The following is a 17213-nucleotide window of genomic DNA, read 5'->3' on the forward strand; positions in this document are numbered from 1 at the left end:
AATCAACTGTAAACAAGCTAACTGTCCATGCTATCACTGTACAACAAGCTGAACTGGTGAGCTTCTTTTTAAACGGAACCACGTGTTTCCTTTGCTTTACAGTGGCAACCGGGTGATAAGCGGGATAACGGCCATCGAGGTGTGTCCAGTTATACGGAATTAATGGACTCGGGTGGAGGCAACTCCGCTGCGCGTCGGGGAGTTCTTTGCCCCTCGCCCTCGTCCATTAATTCCGTACAACAGGACACCTCGGCGGCCGTTATCCCCTATTTGTACCCACTTTTGCACAAATAGGGTAGGGGTAGAGAATCCTTATTCATCTGTGCCCAGGGGGACAGTAGTTGGTTATAATCCGTCACTGTATTAATATATAATGTACAAATATAGCGTGATATTTGTGTTAATAATCGTCAAGCACAGGTTACTCCGCGTTGTGGGAGGGGGCCCCCCAAATCAAATTCTGCTTAGGGCCCCCCAAAAAAGTCTTGGGCCGGCACTGTGTGTGTTAGTGTGATGTTGCTAGTGGCAGCAGTGTTATATAGATACGAGTACAAATAATCTAGCACTCATCTCATGGCATATTCATCATGATATCAAAACATTGTTTAACTGTGTGTACGTATTATGACCTCAGATAGGGGAGTTTGAATGGCTGTGAATTAAAACAGCAAATCAATAAAACAAAAGGACAAACTCACATTATCTCATACATGTAGTGGTTACTCATTTATTAAGTCGTCACTCATTTAAAACACAGTAGTTCAGCTTTAAATTATTATATGAGGTGAGCATTAGTGCAGCGTTCACATGGCCTTGTTTTTTATATACAGCTTCCCTCTGTGAGTCAGTTCTGGTTAAAAGGCAGAATCAGCTCCAACTGGGCTGCTTTACTGATACTGAGGCCTTCACTGGTAACATCCTCAAAGGAGAGAGTTTACAGGGAATGTTAAAGCATGGAAACACTCTCTCCTTGAAAGTGTGTTTGAGAGTGTGTAGGTGTGTGTTGTTATCAGGGTCAGAGAATGAGACCTTTCCTCTGTCCCAGTCCAGCTGCACTCTGATCCTCTGGAGTTTCTGCTGCACTGTGAGGAGAGTGGAGGGCTGTGGTGGAGCACATGCTCTATATGCACCATCTTTATACCACACACACCACTCTCCACTCACATAGCCATATGCTCCCTTCCTCTGGGCTGACTCTGCCTTCACACCCACAATCCACCATGTGCTCTCTCCAACCTCCACATCCCAGCAGTGAGTCCCTGAGTTAAAGCCCTCAGAGCCCAGGGCACTGGCAGCCCAATCAAATCTCTCTGGGTTATCAGGAAGCTGCTGCTCCTCATCACCACGTCTCACACTGGTCAGATCTTCAGACAGGATGAGTCGTGGGTGTGCAGTGTTGGGATCCAGAGTCACAGGAGCTGCAGAGAGAAAGAACACACACATGAGCTGAACACCAAGTGATTATCAATCAATAATGCTGAGTGATGTCTGATGAGGATGTGAATGATGGTCATTATCAATAGGGCTGAGTGATGTGTGATTAGGATGTGAATGATGAACATTATCTATAGCACTGATATAGATAGATATATAGATAGATACTTTATTGATCCCCAGGGGAAATTCAAGATATCAAGTGCTATCAAGTGTTCCTACTGAACTGGTAATGCCCTCCACCCATCCATCCATCCATCCATCAATAAGGTCTTCCATGTACTGTAGTTATGTGATGTTGAGTGTTTATGAGATTAGTGGGTGTGTGTGTGTGTGAGTGTGAGTGTGTGTGTGTGTGTGTGTGTGTGTGTGTGTGTGTGTGTGTGTGTGTGTGTGTACGTGTACTCACTGTATTGTATAATCTCCTGCATCTTCTCCCAGACTCTGAACTTCAGGTTGCCCAGGTGCTTTGCCACATTGATCAGAGCTCCTGAAACCCTCTCTGGATCCTGCAGTGTGCACTGGGCTCTGGAATAACATTCAGGAGTCAGTGCTGCTGTGGCTTTGGGTTCAGAACCACAGAGAAGAGAGAGACAGGAGGCAGATCACTCACCTTTCCACTGTGCTCTTGTAGTTCTGGAAAATAAGAAAAGAGAAAGTAGGTTAAACATGATTGCTATAATAAGGTCTAAGGTCTTTTGCTACATCTTGGTCAATTTTGAATGTTCCTAAAGCACTGTTTTTATTTTTGTTACAGACAGACCAATTGACACAATACCGAAAAGATTCTAATCAAGCGCCTTGTGACAGTGACCCACACTGTCACTATATGTATAGTTAATTACTCTATCTCTGCAACCTTATTTCCCTTTGGGTATGTTGTGATGCACCTCTCAGGTCTTGTCTTTAATTGTAGTTTGTCTTAAGGGGTGCTGTTTGTACCCTCTCTCCAAAATGGGCGTGTGCCCCGGGGTACCCAAATTGGCTGATTAGCCTAATAGGAGTAGGCCTGTTTCATTGTATTTTGTTTAGTCATTGTTTTTTTGTAATTAATATAGGTTCCATTTCACAGGTGTTTTCGGAGTATATCCACTGATTCAATAAACCTATTTTACACCAAAACCTGTCTGCTTCTCCTGGACCACATAGTTACATTATCACACGCCTCAGAGGAAAGGTTATTCCTCCATCAGAACCCCCCAACCAGATGTGCTATTGTTAAATTACAACTGGACTTAAGAGTTGTAGATCTAACACCCTTACAGCCAGATGTGCTATTGTTAAATTATCACTGGAGTTAGAGTTAGAGATCTAACACCCTTACAGACAGATGTGCTATTGTTAAATTATAACTGGACTTAGAGTTAGACATCTAACACCCTTACAGCCAGATGTGCTATTGTTAAATTATCACTGGACTTAGATTTAGAGATCTAACACCCTTACAGTCAGATGTGCTATTGTTAAATTATCACTGGACTTAGATTTAGAGATCTAACACCCTTACAGACAGTGGATGGTTCCTACCTGTAGGAATGTGACATCATCAGCTCCCATCTCCTCTTCTATGGCTCTGATTGTGTCTGAAAGAGATGAGATCTCTCTGCTCATCTTCTCAATCTTCTCCTTCATCATCTGACTCTTCTGCTCCTCTTCTTCCCTCAGTGCAGCTATCCTGGCTGCCTCTTCATCTTGTAGAAACTGGTGAAGATTCTCAAACTCCTCCTTGATCTGCTTTTCTGTGTTCTGGGTTTGAGTCTGAATAAGATTGTATGACAAAATCAATCATTCAATTTAACTACAGGTATGAGCAGATGTCTCAGTTACGTTGAAATGTTCCTTAACTTTAAATTATTTATTGATAACGTAATTAAACAATTATGCTTCTTTATTACATGATCCCGCTCACTCAGATCCTCTGACCAAAACCTCTTGGCTATCCCCCGCTCCAGACTCTCCACCCTGGGTGGCAGGTCCTTCAGTGCCTTGGCCCCCAAACTCTGGAACTCCCTCCCCCAACCCCTTCGTGCCTGTCCTTCTCTTCCTTTCTTCAAAGCACACCTCAAGACCTTTCTGTTTAGTGATCACTTCTCCTCCACACCCAACACATAGTTCCTACAGATAACTTGTCTTTGTTGTATTGTTTTGTTTGTTTGTTATTGTATTTCCCTGCCTTTGTCTCTGTTGTATTGTCTGTTTGTTTGTTATTGTGTTTCTCTGCCTTCCTACTTTGTAAAGCGACCTTGGGTCTGAGAAAGGCGCTAAACTTATTATTATGTTGCTGCATGTCTCACCTTAACATGAGCTGCTGTTTGGTCACAGATGAGTTTGACTTCTTCAAAGGTCTTCAGTTTCTTCTGTAAGGGCTGCAGTTTGATCTTGAGCTCTTCCTGAAAACAATGATCAACACTAATTTAGACTTGCCTACACCACACTACACTCTATAAACCAAGTTGCTTAATTTGTAAGGAGTCTAGGGTGAGGGTGGTGTGTGTGTGTGTGTGTGTGTGTGGGGGGGTATCTATACTGCATATTGCATAGAATAGAGACATAGAGGCAACATGGAGGCTACTACAAAGTGTACTAAAAAAAACGTTGGGTCACAATTAAACCATCATCATCACTTTGTTGTTGGTAATGACTATGACTATAAGAGACATTGGGAGTAGAAGTGGTGATTTGGAGGGATTTGAGGGCTTCCTTAAGTTTGCTGCTGTATTCTCAGTGAGAGTCAGAGTGGGAGTGTTGAGCACAAAGGAACCAGCCCACAGGGGAAAAGCCCACAACGGCCAACACCCAAAACAGCAGACACCGCCATCTACTGTTATATTAAAGGAACTGCAGTACCTCCTGCCATGAATCATCCACACTGGATAGGCTCACTGTATTTCTTTATATCCAGGGTAAATATCAAGATTTGTTGTTGTTAACCCTTATAAGGTGTTCGGGTCTGTGGGACCCGTTTTCAGTTTTTAGCTTAATAAAAATGATACAAATAATTATTTTTTTAAACTAAGATTCATTGGCCTTGGCTCATTTTCTGTGAGGAACATACATCAGAAAACATTTTCAATGAACCCCTCCTGCATACCCCCCCTTCACATTTATATTACACACAGGATGTTCGGGTCCACTGGACCTGGAACTAGTTAAAGTGTGGAAATCATAGGTTCTGTGTGTGTGTGTGTGTGTCAGTGTGTCAGAGGGTTTTGAAGGTGATGCAGAGCAAATAGTTTCAGAAAGTGAGGATAACATTTATGAAAAGAGTCCGACACTGAGTTTGAAGAGGAGGATAAGCATCAGCCAGCTCCGAAATGTAAAAGAGCCTCAGGACTAGATCAGCAGCCAGGACAAGCCTGCGAGCAGCCAGCCCCAGGACCATCCCGTGAGCAGCCAGGACCAGCCCGCAAGCAGCTAGCCCAGGGACCATCCCGTGAGCAGCCAGGACCAGTCCGCAAGCAGCCAGGACCAGCTTGTGAGCAGCCGGGACCAGCCCGCAAGCAGCCAGGACCAGCCTGTGAGCAGCCGGGACCAGCCTGCAAGCAGCCAGCCCCAGGACCAGCCCGCAAGCAGCTAGCCCCAGGACCATCCCGTGAGCAGCCAGCCCCAGGACCATCCCGTGAGCAGCTAGCCGTAGGACTAGCCCGTCAGCCTACATCGAAACGCGAGCGAACCTCAGGACTAGCCCGCCAGCAGCCAGCCCCAGGACCGGCCAATAAGCAGCAAGCCACAGGACCAGCTCATCAGTCAGCTTCAAAACGCAAGCAGGCCTCAGGGCCAGACCGTGAGCAGCCAGCCATAGAACCAGCCTGCATGTCAGCCAGCTCCAAAACACAAGCGAACCTCTGGACCAGCCCGCCAGCAGCCAGCCCCAGGACCAGCCGATGAGCAGCAAGCCACAGGTATACTCATGTGTGGTATAGTCTGGTATAAAATTGCCGTGTTCAATGGCTTCAATGTGTTGTTCAGACAGATGTTATTGAGTTGCTTCATTTGTACAATTGTTGATTATTTTCCAGTTATGCCCGTTTTATGATGCATTTCAATACAAAAATAAACAAAAACGAGTGGCACTTCTATTCACAATTGTGATTTAACAAAGGTAAAGGCAACACATTTAACATATGTGTTGTTTATATTATTTGCAATTGGGATGAAGTAATCATCTAGTCAGTATTTAAAAAAAATAAAGTTTGATTATGTTGAATTAAAAGGCCTAAAATGCAATGGGTCCACTAGACCCAGCAGCACCTCCTGTGTAACAAAAAAACGAACACCCTATGAGGGTTAATCTAGAGTACTACAGTACAGTGTCATATATCAGAGTAAGATTCTTACCTTACGGTCAATTGCTGCTTCATCTATGGGACTGATGGTGTGATTTTTATGTTTCCTAGAGTCTCTACACACCAGACACACAGGCTGCTTATCCTCCAGACAGAATAGCTTGGGTTTCTCACTGTGCAGACTGCAGAGCACCACAGACCCTGCTGAAGCTCTCTGACTTCTCTCCTGTAAGAAGGTCTCACACAGGTTCCTTAATGCCATGTTAAGGGGATATTCTTCTTTTGAGTCAAGTCAAGTCAAGTCGGCTTTTATTGTCAATTTCTTTACATGCACTGGTCATACAAAGAATTGAAATTTCGTTTCTTACTTTCCCATGCAGACATAGACATGCTTTAAATACAGACATAGACATACTATAGACATAGCCATAGACAATAAACATTAAATTAAAGTGCAAGACTGAAATATAGAACATGTATGTATCAAAATAGAAATATAGGACATATATATAAAAAAAAATAGAGGTAGTTGTGTTGTATATTTATATAGTCTTAACAGTTACATGAAGTTTAAACTTGTGCTTGTGTGACCTGTATATTTACATTGATATGCAGTATGCAGTAATTTCAAGTATATCAGGCTTGATGTGAAGCAGCAACACGTTAGGGGCTGCGCAGTCACAGTGCAGTTCCACAGGGCGGTGTTGGGGGGAGGGGGTTAGGGTAGACAGGATCCTAGTTTCCCTAGGTTCCTGGCTGGCTGGTGGGTGGGGGGGCTGTCAGTGATGGGAGAGTGGGTAGAGTGTTCAGCATCCTGATTGCTTGGTGGATGAAGCTACTTGCCAGTCTGGTGGTGCGGGGGCCGGGAGGCTCCTGTACCGCTTCCAGAGGGCAGGAGGCTGAACAGTTTGTGTGTGCAGGGTGGGTTGTATCCTTGACAATCATTAGTGCTTTGCGGGTCAGGCGGGTGGTGTAAATGTCCTGCAGGGAGGGGAGTGGTGCTCCAATGATCCTCTTAGCTGTGTTAACAGTGCTGGAGGGTCTTCCTGTTCTGATCTGTGCAGCTTCCCCACACTGTGATGCTGCTGGAGACGATGCTCTCGATGGTCCCTCTGTAGAATGTAGTCATGACAGGAGGCGTGGCACTTGCCTTCTTCAATTTCTTGGTAAGAAGTAGAGGCTGCTGGGCTTTCTTAGCCAGTGATGCTGTGTTGGTGGTCCAGGAGAGGTCGCCGCTGATGTGCACCCCCAGAAATTTTGTGCTGCTCACTCTCTCCACAGCATCTCCGTCGATGGACAGTGGTGGCAGTTGTTTGTGGCCTCTCTGTTGAGCACTTCCTCCTGCAGTAGGGACATTCTCTGTGTCCTTTACTCTCCCAGAACTGCTGCAGACAGGCTTTACACACACTGTGAGTGCAGGTCAACAACACGGGATCCTTGAAGATGTCACAGCACACAGCACATGTGAGATCCTCTTCCAGTTTAGAAGCCATTTTTTGTCTCCACACTAAACTCTCTCTCCTCTGAAAGCAATTTCACCAGCTTCACTTTCACTTTCAGCAGCAGCCTGAGAGTTTGAGTCCGTCTCTCAAAATAATTGCACTCACCACAAGATTTTTCAGGCTCACAAGTTTCACTTTAACACAAACTGTTTTCCTCATTAGACAAGCACAAGCATTAGACATTAGCACTTTCAAAATGTTTCTAACAAAAGTATCCCACATCGGTCTGCCTAGCAAAGAACAGAGAACCAACCCGTCATTCAACTTTACTTCCTGCTCTGGTGCCTGTCAGACAGAGGGAGGGACTATTGCAAAGAAGGATTCTGATTGGCCAGCCTTATTCTTGGCAGACCAAATTCCCCTATCACACCTACCTCAGACTCCATTGGAGTTCAGGTCAAAGTCAGTTGTGATCGTGAACTGTACCTGCAGAGACACATAGACTGACCCCAGATCAGTGGATTAGGCTCTCTCTACATGAAAGTTCAGTTTAACAGTAGGCAGGCAAGACTTTCCATGTGTGATTTGTGCAAATAACTAGCGAACATGATGAAACTACAGTAATAACCTGGGACACATGCACACACAACAATGTATTATTAATGTCAAAACATAATCTTACTCACTGGTAAGTATGAAGTATGAAGTCAAGACATAGGACATTATCCTACATAATTGTCATTCAATGCAGACATGCACTAGACAAATACCATAATGCTCTTTTCATGAGATTTGTTTGTTTTTAAATCACACACACACAAGGTTTGAGTAAATTATTGATCTGTTCCGATCTAAAATATAACACTATGCAAAGGCAATTAGGAAATATGGTTATGGTTATGGCAGACAACTTCATCCAAAGTGACTTATCATAACAAGAGATATGAATAAGCATGGGAAGTGAATATTACCAAGCTAGAGAATGGGCAAGCAAACTAAATGTGTTTAATCCCTCCCCGTCTCCCCTCCACTGGGGCCCCACTGTCACCAGTTCTGAACCCCCCCTCCCCCCCACACACACACCACCTACCCCTTAGACTATATGCACCCATACCTGGGTGTTCACCTGGACTGGACACACAACATAGATGCCCTATGCAAGAAGGACCAGAGTCGTCTCCATCTACTTAGAAGACTGAGGTCTTTCAGTGTGTGCAGGCTACTGGTAAGAACTTTTTACGACTCAGTTGTAGCTTCTGCACTTTTTTTATGCCGTGGTCTGTTGGGAAGTGAGAGCTCTGAGAGGGACAGAAAGATGCTAAACAAGCTGGTGAGGGGCGCTGGCTCTGTTATTGGCTGCTCTCTGGACTCCATTGAGGTGGTGGGCAAGAGTAGGATGTTGGATCATCCATCACGGCCAATTCTACTCTCCCCCTGTACGGGCCAGTGCTAAGCAGCTCTTTTAGCAACAGACTGCTGCACCCATCTTGTAAGAAGGAACACTACCGCAGGTCTTTCAGTCTATCTGCCATCAGGCTCTTTAACACCGCTGTCATGAAGTACGGCACTGTTATACCACCATCATGAAGCGCTGCACTGTTATACCACCATCATGAAGCGCTGCACTGTTATTATTTAAACTTTATAATACCACCATCATGAAACACTGCACTGTTATTATTATGACCGCCCGGCGCCTTGCCAGCGGCGATCATATAGGTTTAGTTTTTTTTTTTTTTTTTTTTTTTTTTTTTTTTTTTTTTTTTTTCGCATGTCCAAATTTCCGTCAATGATTCCCGGGACACTGAAAGACGGGGGTAGACAAAACTTGGTGGGCATGTAACCCCATATGGATAGCATGGAACCATCGTTTTCGTTTTGATCTGTAGCCCCCACGCTGGACTGCACCCCCCGAAAGGAGGGTAGGGCAGACACAGTTTTCTGTGAATATCTCGAGAACCGTAAGCTTTAGGAGGACCACCTTTTTTTTGTATGTTGATCTCAAGGGGCCATGTCAAACCATTCCATAACCACTCATTTCATGTATAGCGCCACCTAGTTAAACACAAAAAAGTAAAAATGAGGTGTTGTAATTGTAGGTATCTGTGACCTAACATAGTCAAAACTGCACGAAATTGGAAGTGTAGGATCATTTTGACACCTTCTGAATGCACGCCAAGTTTCGTGGAATTTTGTTCATGGGGGGCCACACAATAAATTAATTTATGTTACTATACACCAACTGGCCTGTAGGTGGCCGGAGACAGTTTTCTGTGAATATCTCGAGAACCGTAGGGCCTAGGGGGTCCACCTTTTTTTTGTATGTTGGTTTTAAGGGGGCATGTCAACCCATCCCATTACCACTTATTTCATGTATAGCGCCACCTAGTTAAAAATTAAAAAAGCAAAAAATTAGGTGTTTTCATCTCAATATCTCTGGCTGACAAGGTCAAAACTGCACGAAATTAAAAGTGTAGGATCATTATGACACCCTCTGAATGCATGCCAAGTTTTGTGTACTTTTCGTTCATGGGGGCCTTACAATAAAATCATTTATGTGTACATTTAGTGGCGTACACCAACAAGGATTCCGGGACACTGAAAGACCGGGGTACACAAAACTTGGTGGGCATGTACCCCACATGGATAGCATGGAACCGTCATTTTTCGTTTTCATCTGCAGCCCCAGCTGGACTGGACCCCCCGAAGGAGGGTAGGGCAGACACAGTTCTCTGTGAATCTTTTATGGTATGTTGGTCTCAAGGGCCCACATCAACCTGGCTCATAATCACTCATTTGTGATTTGCCCCGGTAAAAAATGAAAATCAGTAGGATTAAAAGAAAGCCAAAATAAATATTCATCATCATCATCATGGCTGCATTTTCAGTATTGGTGGATTTATCGTTTGTCCACTAGATGGCGCATCGTTGCAGTGAGGCGTAATTTTGTTGGAAGTTAAAAGTGGGTTGGAAAAAACAATGGGACGCTTCATACAAGGACTGTAATTTACCGCAGCGAACATCTAATAAGGATAGGGGACGATGTTCACATGAAGTGTAATTCCCATTTCTTCTTGAAGCGAAATAAATCTCAGGATGTTTATCGGACATGCTTGGTTTTTACTGCAGAATACGTTAATCTTGTAATATCAATAAGGACCTAGGTAATGTTACGTTAAGCGTTGGTTGAGTGATGGAGGCATTTGATTTATTGCATTTGTAGAAAACTCTAAATGCGGTTATACCAAACAAATGTATAGCAGCACTGTTTGTATCTTTCGACTGTCATTTATTGCACGTGCTACAAAATCATTCTGTGCAATGGAAGATTTACCAACGTTACACGGTCTGATACAGTTTTGCCTATACATCGTGAGACTGAGGCGCCTGTTTATTTTGTTTTAAGTGCGTGCAGGGTGTGAGAGGGGGAATCGATGTGCTTTGATTACAGCTTGGTAGTTGTAGTCTGTGAAATTAAAAGCACGTGTGTGTGAAGTATCAAACAATGCGCCTTCATTTCATTATGGCTGCTTTAGCAAAACACCTTAAGCTACTGTGTAGTGGGTCCCATTTAGAAGTGGCTACTTCATTCGCGCTTTCCTTGACTCATGGAGCTGCGTGAATGTTATTACAACTTTCGCCCGCGATATGACAGTTTAAGTCAGCTTGATACTGTAAGGCGTAAGCCATTGGTTTCAAAGGAGATTTTATTTGTGTTAGCCAGCATAGCCTATTGACAATTTATGTTGTCATTAGGCCTACCTTATAATCCTACCTGTAGCTTAGGGAAGCTAACAACTTTCTATTAGGATCTAGTTTGTTAGTTACCGTTTTGTCATAACTCCCTGATGCATTTTGCATTTAGAATAGCCAGAGCGTGTATATCTCAATCGGAAAATTAAACAATATCGGGTGCCTATGGACTAGGCTGGGTGAACCCAGCCTGATCTGCCCACTATTTATTTTTTGATTTCTTAAAGATTGAGCTTGGTCTGATGAAAGCCAGACGAGCCATGGACCTCAGTTAAACAATGCAAGGGAACATGAATCAGCCTATATTTGCACTAACAATAGCGGACAAAAGCTCTTCAACTTTGGCCCGTTAAAATGTGTATGAACAGTCTAGCGGCGCATTTCATCAAGGCCCATTTGGACATGTCAGTTATTTGCACCACTGGTTAGATGTAAAACAGCATTTCGTTTCAGACTAGGCTACTGTTACTTAATTTGTGCATTAACAATAGCGTTTCAGACTACTGTTACTTAATTTGTGCATTGACAATAAAAGTATTACATGAACTAAAGATGACTAAAATCTTATGTAGAAGAAGAAACATTCACAAAAAATCCATCCATCCAAAAATGACCTTTGTTTTTGATAGCTGTTGAAAACGGCATGGAACTGACAGAGATGGTTTTTGTTTATAAATACATAAAAAATAAATAAATAAATAACATTATGCTGATACCTTTTGCTTTTCCCAAATACAATGTAGCCTACAGGTGTAAGTGACCTTTCATCAATCCAGTTGCAATGGATGAACTGTGATGAACTGCCCTACTTGTGATTGTTTAGAGATTTTAAAGGTTTTATAACAATTCTACATCTTCTTTGGCTATTCTACAATCTATTCACCTTTTCAGCACCAGTAGGGTACTTTCTGTGCAGCCCGACACACACACTCAGGCATGCCAAATAAGCATACACAAAAGTTTCAAGAGTGGGGATGGAGAAAATATGGAGACAAATTGAAGTGTGATTTATTTTCGCGGAACGGATGTACAGGACTGAGCGGCGGTCATATTTTGTACCGCTATGCGGTACATCTAGTTTAAACTTTATAATACCACCATCATGAAGCGCTGCACTGTTATACCACCATCATGAAGCGCTGCACTGTTATTATTTAAACTTTATAATACCACCATCATGAAACACTGCACTGTCATTATTTAAACTCTGTCTGTACTATTCTATTATTTTCTACATTTTATTTTGTTATTAATTTAATTTAATAATTGTTTAATATATTTATTCAAGTTTTATCTTATCTTATAATGTCAGTGTATGGAAAGTGAATATTACCGACTTGATTAAGCTTAATATGGGAATATGAAAATCCAGCACTGCATCAACCACATTTATTGGCACCCCTGGTAAAGGTAAGTAAAATACAAAACTATCATCTCTTGGTGTTTATCTGAGTTTCACAATAAAACCCAAGAGGAAAAGTCCAGTCTTGAAGGGAAGCAAATGTGTTCTGAGAAGAACAAGTAGAAATATAAATCTATATACATTTAAAATATAAATATGGGTGTCAGCTGCACATAGAAGTGTGTGTGTGTGTGTGTGTGTGTGTGTGTGTTTGTGAGTCAAGTGACATATTATGGGATGGGGGACCATATGGGCGTCTGTGAGCTGCACACAGCTGAGGACCAGGGGGGGACGAGGGTGATGTGGGGACCTGGACACAACATGGGGCCTGATCAACATGGACACAACATGGGGCCTGATCAACCTGGACACAACATGGGGCCTGATCAACTGATCAATCTGGACACAAAATGGGGCCTGATCAACCTGGACACAACATGGGGCCTGATCAACATGGACACAACATGGGGCCTGATCAACCTATAGGTGTCGTCATGAATGTGCCGTCACTTGCCCCACACATCAGCGCCGACACAAAGACCCACACCAGTGTGGTTTATTAAACCTGCATATACTATAAAAACATATTTCTTGAAAAGTTTCCCTCATGGTCTAATGGCTTAAACGTATCTTTACACCTACTTCTTTATTTTTGAAATTGGCATCCATCTTGCCCCGCCCCCTCTCCATGCCCTGTTCCTGCTGCTGCAGCTGATTGGCTCTTGTTCTCCCTCAAGTGGACCCACTCAGCGGTGGCAAAGTGCTGTGTGGAGTTGTACTGAAAACAATGGAATCTGATGCAGTCGGACATGGAAAGTCCAGTGCAGCACACTCACATCACAACAGCGCTCATGTGTGGAGGCCTTAACAGCCTCTCAGCACACTCACATGAACACTCATATCTGGAGGCCTTTACAGCCTCTCCAGTGCAGCACACTCACATCACAACAGCGCTCATGTGTGGAGGCCTTTACAGCCTCTCAGCACACTCACATGAACACTCATGTCTGGAGGCCTTTACAGCCTCTCCAGTGCAGCACACTCACATCAGAGCTCATGTGTGGAGGCCTTTACAGCGTCTCCAGTGCAGCACACTCACATCACAACAGCGCTCATGTGTGGAGGCCTTTACAGCGTCTCCAGTGCAGCACACTCACATCAGCTCTCATGTGTGGAGGCCTTTACAGCCTCTCAGCACACTCACATCACATCAGCACTCATGTGTGGAGGCCTTTACAGCCTCTCCAGTGCAGCACACTCACATCAGCACTCATGTGTGGAGGCCTTTACAGCCTCTCCAGTGCACCATTTGTCACTTTCTTTTACAAAGCAGGTGAAATTGATTCCCAACTGGACAGATTAATATCCCTGAAGTTTAATTGACTTGGTGTTATAATGTGATGATTAAGTCAAGTGTTCCCTTTATTGTTTGAGCAGTGTAGGCTACATAGTGCACAAAATGCCTCCAGTCCCCCTTTCAATGAAAGCAAATGCAGCTTACGTCTTTCTAGCACAACATCATGCCCAGAATGTGTAATGACCAGAATGTATAATGCCCAGAATGTATAATGCCCAGAATGTATAATGCCCAGAATGTGTAATGACCAGAATGTGTAATGCCCAGAATGTGTAATGCCCAGAATGTATAATGCCCAGAATGTGTAATGCCCAGAATGTGTAATGCCCAGAATGTATAATGCCCAGAATGTGTAATGCATCCAAAGTACATCACTTGGAGGTTTTCTTTCCTATTGTTTCGTACAGCACTGACTGAGGAACCAACAAAAACCTTATTTTCTTCACTTGACAGTAGATGAGATGACATTGGCATATTATAATATATAACAAAGGCACCCATGCATAATTTGTCTTAACCTTTGCAAACTAACCACATTGTAAGTAAGGAAACAATGAAAATAAATACATTAATTGAAAACAATAAACAAGTTTGACGAAGCCCTTTCTCACAATAATAGTTCATGGGAGACACTTATAAACTGACCGAATAATATGTCAACAACTCCATTTTGCCAGTCTTTCTTGAAGGAGGATTAGCCATTTAACCATGAAACGCCTACACTAAACATTGTCTCAAAAGGGTTTTAAAATGCCCCAAATCGCTTTAAAAAAATCACCCTGACGGGTAATGACAAAAACATATTGACTCATAAATCTAGATGACGCAGTCAGGCATAACTATGTGCACCATCAACATACGTCATGTACAATGCACAACTAAAGATCAAAGTACAGTAGGATTAGTTTTTTTTTTTTACATTTTCCTAGATCTAGAACTAGATCACTGAGTGTCCATCTATGAACTACATCACTGAGTGTCCATCTAATGAACTACATCACTGAGTGTCCATCTAGTGAACTACATCACTGAGCTACATCACTGAGTGTCCATCTAGTGAACTGCATCACTGAGTGTCCATCTAGTGAACTACATCACTGAGTGGTGAACTACATCACTGAGTGTCCATCTAATGAACTACATCACTGAGTGTCCATCTAGTGAACTACATCACTGAGTGGTGAACTACATCACTGAGTGTCCATCTAATGAACTACATCACTGAGTGTCCATCTAGTGAACTACATCACTGGTGGTGAACTACATCACTAGTGTCCATCTAATGAACTACATCACTGATTGTCCATCTAACTACATCACTGAGTGTCCATCTAAAGAACTACATCACTGAGTGTCCATCAATGAACTACATCACTGAGTGTCCATCTAATGAACTACATCACTGAGTGTCCATCTAAAGAACTACATCACTGAGTGTCCATTTAAAGAACTACATCACTGAATGTCCATCTAATAAACTACATCACTGATTGTCCATCAAAGTCAAAGTCAAAGTCAAAGTCAGCTTTATTGTCAATTTCTTCACATGTTCCAGATATACAAAGAGATCGAAATTACGTTTCTCACTATCCCACGGTGAAGACAAGACATATTTTACCAATTTAAGTCCATAGACAAACATAACATTCAAGTAAACAAAAAAGTAAGTAAATAAGTAAATAAGAGGGCACATATAATAATGAAAAAAATAAGAGCAGCAAAATTTGGTTGAAATTGTGCATAGACAGTCAATAAAATACTAGTGCAAAGTCAGGCCAATAAAAGGCTTGGGTAGTTATGTTTGACCTAAGTAAGAAAGAAAGTGGCATAGTGGTGCAAGTTATGTAAGAGCAGCAGAAGTGTTGTGTTTTCAGGACAACAACAACAAGTTGTAAAAGTGTACAAGTGTGCAAGTGGAGTAGTGCAGGTGCCATTGTGGGTCCAATGTCAGGATGTTATGTAGCTGAGGGTGGAGAGGGGAGAGGAGGGAGAGAGTTCAGCATCCTTACAGCTTGGTGTATGAAGCTGTTGGTGAGTCTGGTAGTGCGAGGGGCGGAGGCTTCTGTACCTCTTCCCAGAGGGCAGTAGATCAAACAGACTGTGAGCAGGGTGACTTGCATCACTCACAATTTTGGTCGCCTTGCGGGTGAGGTGGTGTGGTGTCAAATCCACATTAAATAATACAAACTCAAAAGAAGTCCGCACACCGTGGATGTATACTGCAGATGATGGCTTTAATGCACTCCGGAGCATTAGTTAGTGAAGCAAGTAAGTAAGTGAAAAGCAAAGTAAGAAAGTGAGCAGTGAGCAAAGTAAGCTCAGTAAGCTAGCATCCTCTGGCTGTTGTCCAGCCTTTATACCCCTTCAAGTCATCCCAGACAATACCCTCTTTGTTTACAGATAACTGACCAAGTAATGGTACTTCACCTTTGCCCTCTCATCCTGTTCTTCCCCCATTCCTTAGGTTTTGCTCACATTTCCTGGCGCCAAACCTTATTGATGACCCTGTCAGCCATCTGCTCTTTCCCCTAAACCAGTCTTCCTTTCCCACACACTGAACATACTACAGAGTTCAGTTTCACAAAACAGTGATATTACACAGAATGAAGATACTACATAAAAGATATATAAACTAAAGGATATATGTCAATAAAGTCTGCGACAGTGGGTGGTGTAAATGTCCTTCAGGAGGGGGTGAAGCACCAATAATCCTTCCAGCTGTGTTCACTATGCTGCAGGGCTTTCCTGTTGTATTCAGGTGCAGCTTCAGCCCCCACACAGCCGATACAGCTGGAAGAGGATGCTCTCAATGGTGCCTCGGTGAGAATGTGGTCATGATGGCTGGTGGAGCACTTGCTCGCCTGAGTTTCCGCAGGAAGTACAGGCGCTGACTCTCTTCGCCAGTGATGCAGTGTTGGTGGTCCAGGAGAGGTCTTCACTGATGTGCACCCCAGGAATTTGGTGCTGCTCGCTCTCTCCACCACAGCACCGTCGATGGTCAGTGGCAGGTGTTGGGTGTGACCTCTCCGGAAGTCAACAACAATCTCTTTGGTCTTGCTGACGTTCAGCAGGAGGTTGTTGTCCCTGCACCCACGTGGTCAGATGGTCGACCTCCAACCTGTATTGAGTCTAAATGCCGCCCTTGGTGATGAGACCCACCAGAGATGTGTCGCCAGCAGATTTCACTATGTGATTGTTGCTGTAGGTTGCAGTGCAGTCATCGTCAGCAGGGTGAAAGCAAGCAGACTGAGCACACTTGGCAGCCCAGGGGCCCCTGTGCTCAGTGTGATGCTGCTTGAGGTATTGTTGCCAACCGCATTACTACTTGAGGCCTCTGACAGAGGAAGTCCAGTAGCCAGTTGCAGAGGTAGGTACTGAGTCCCAGTTTGTCAAGTTTGCAGATGAGTTGTTGTGGTATTATGGTGTTGAATGCAGAACTGAAGTCTATAAACAGCAATCTCACATATGAGTCTCTTTTTTCCAGGTGGGTGAGGGCTGGGTGGAGGGCAGAGCAGATCGCATCCTCTGTGGAGCAGCTT

General features: G+C 43.5%; 1 protein-coding gene across 1 annotated transcript; it reads right to left on the bottom strand.

Moving 5' to 3' along the window:
• Window positions 1-867: 867 nt before the first annotated feature.
• Window positions 868-7823, bottom strand: LOC125291589 (zinc-binding protein A33-like). Its single transcript, XM_048238414.1, has 9 exons — window positions 7597-7823; window positions 7056-7305; window positions 6871-6908; window positions 5773-5999; window positions 3729-3824; window positions 2962-3192; window positions 2048-2070; window positions 1844-1962; window positions 868-1418 (listed from the first exon to the last, which is right to left on the bottom strand). The coding sequence occupies exons 2-9, from the start codon at window positions 7211-7213 to the stop codon at window positions 868-870; spliced, it is 1443 nt and encodes a 480-aa protein (XP_048094371.1). The 5' UTR covers window positions 7214-7305; window positions 7597-7823.
• Between the last annotated feature and the right edge of the window lie 9390 nt (window positions 7824-17213).

Source organism: Alosa alosa, chromosome 3 (genome assembly GCF_017589495.1).
Source record: "Alosa alosa isolate M-15738 ecotype Scorff River chromosome 3, AALO_Geno_1.1, whole genome shotgun sequence".
Classification (NCBI taxonomy): Eukaryota; Metazoa; Chordata; class Actinopteri; order Clupeiformes; family Clupeidae; genus Alosa; species Alosa alosa.

What these genes read in the sequence shown, in the direction of transcription:
- LOC125291589 (XM_048238414.1), bottom strand. Translation starts at nt 7,213, where the DNA reads ATGGCTTCTAAACTGGAAGAGGATCTCACATGTGCTGTGTGCTGTGAC. An exon ending in AAACAGCAGCTCATGTTAAG is followed by an intron (nt 3,193 to 3,728) that starts GTGAGACATGCA and finishes AATCTTATTCAG; the next exon opens with ACTCAAACCCAGAACACAGA. An exon ending in TACAAGAGCACAGTGGAAAG is followed by an intron (nt 1,963 to 2,047) that starts GTGAGTGATCTG and finishes ATGTTATTCCAG; the next exon opens with AGCCCAGTGCACACTGCAGG.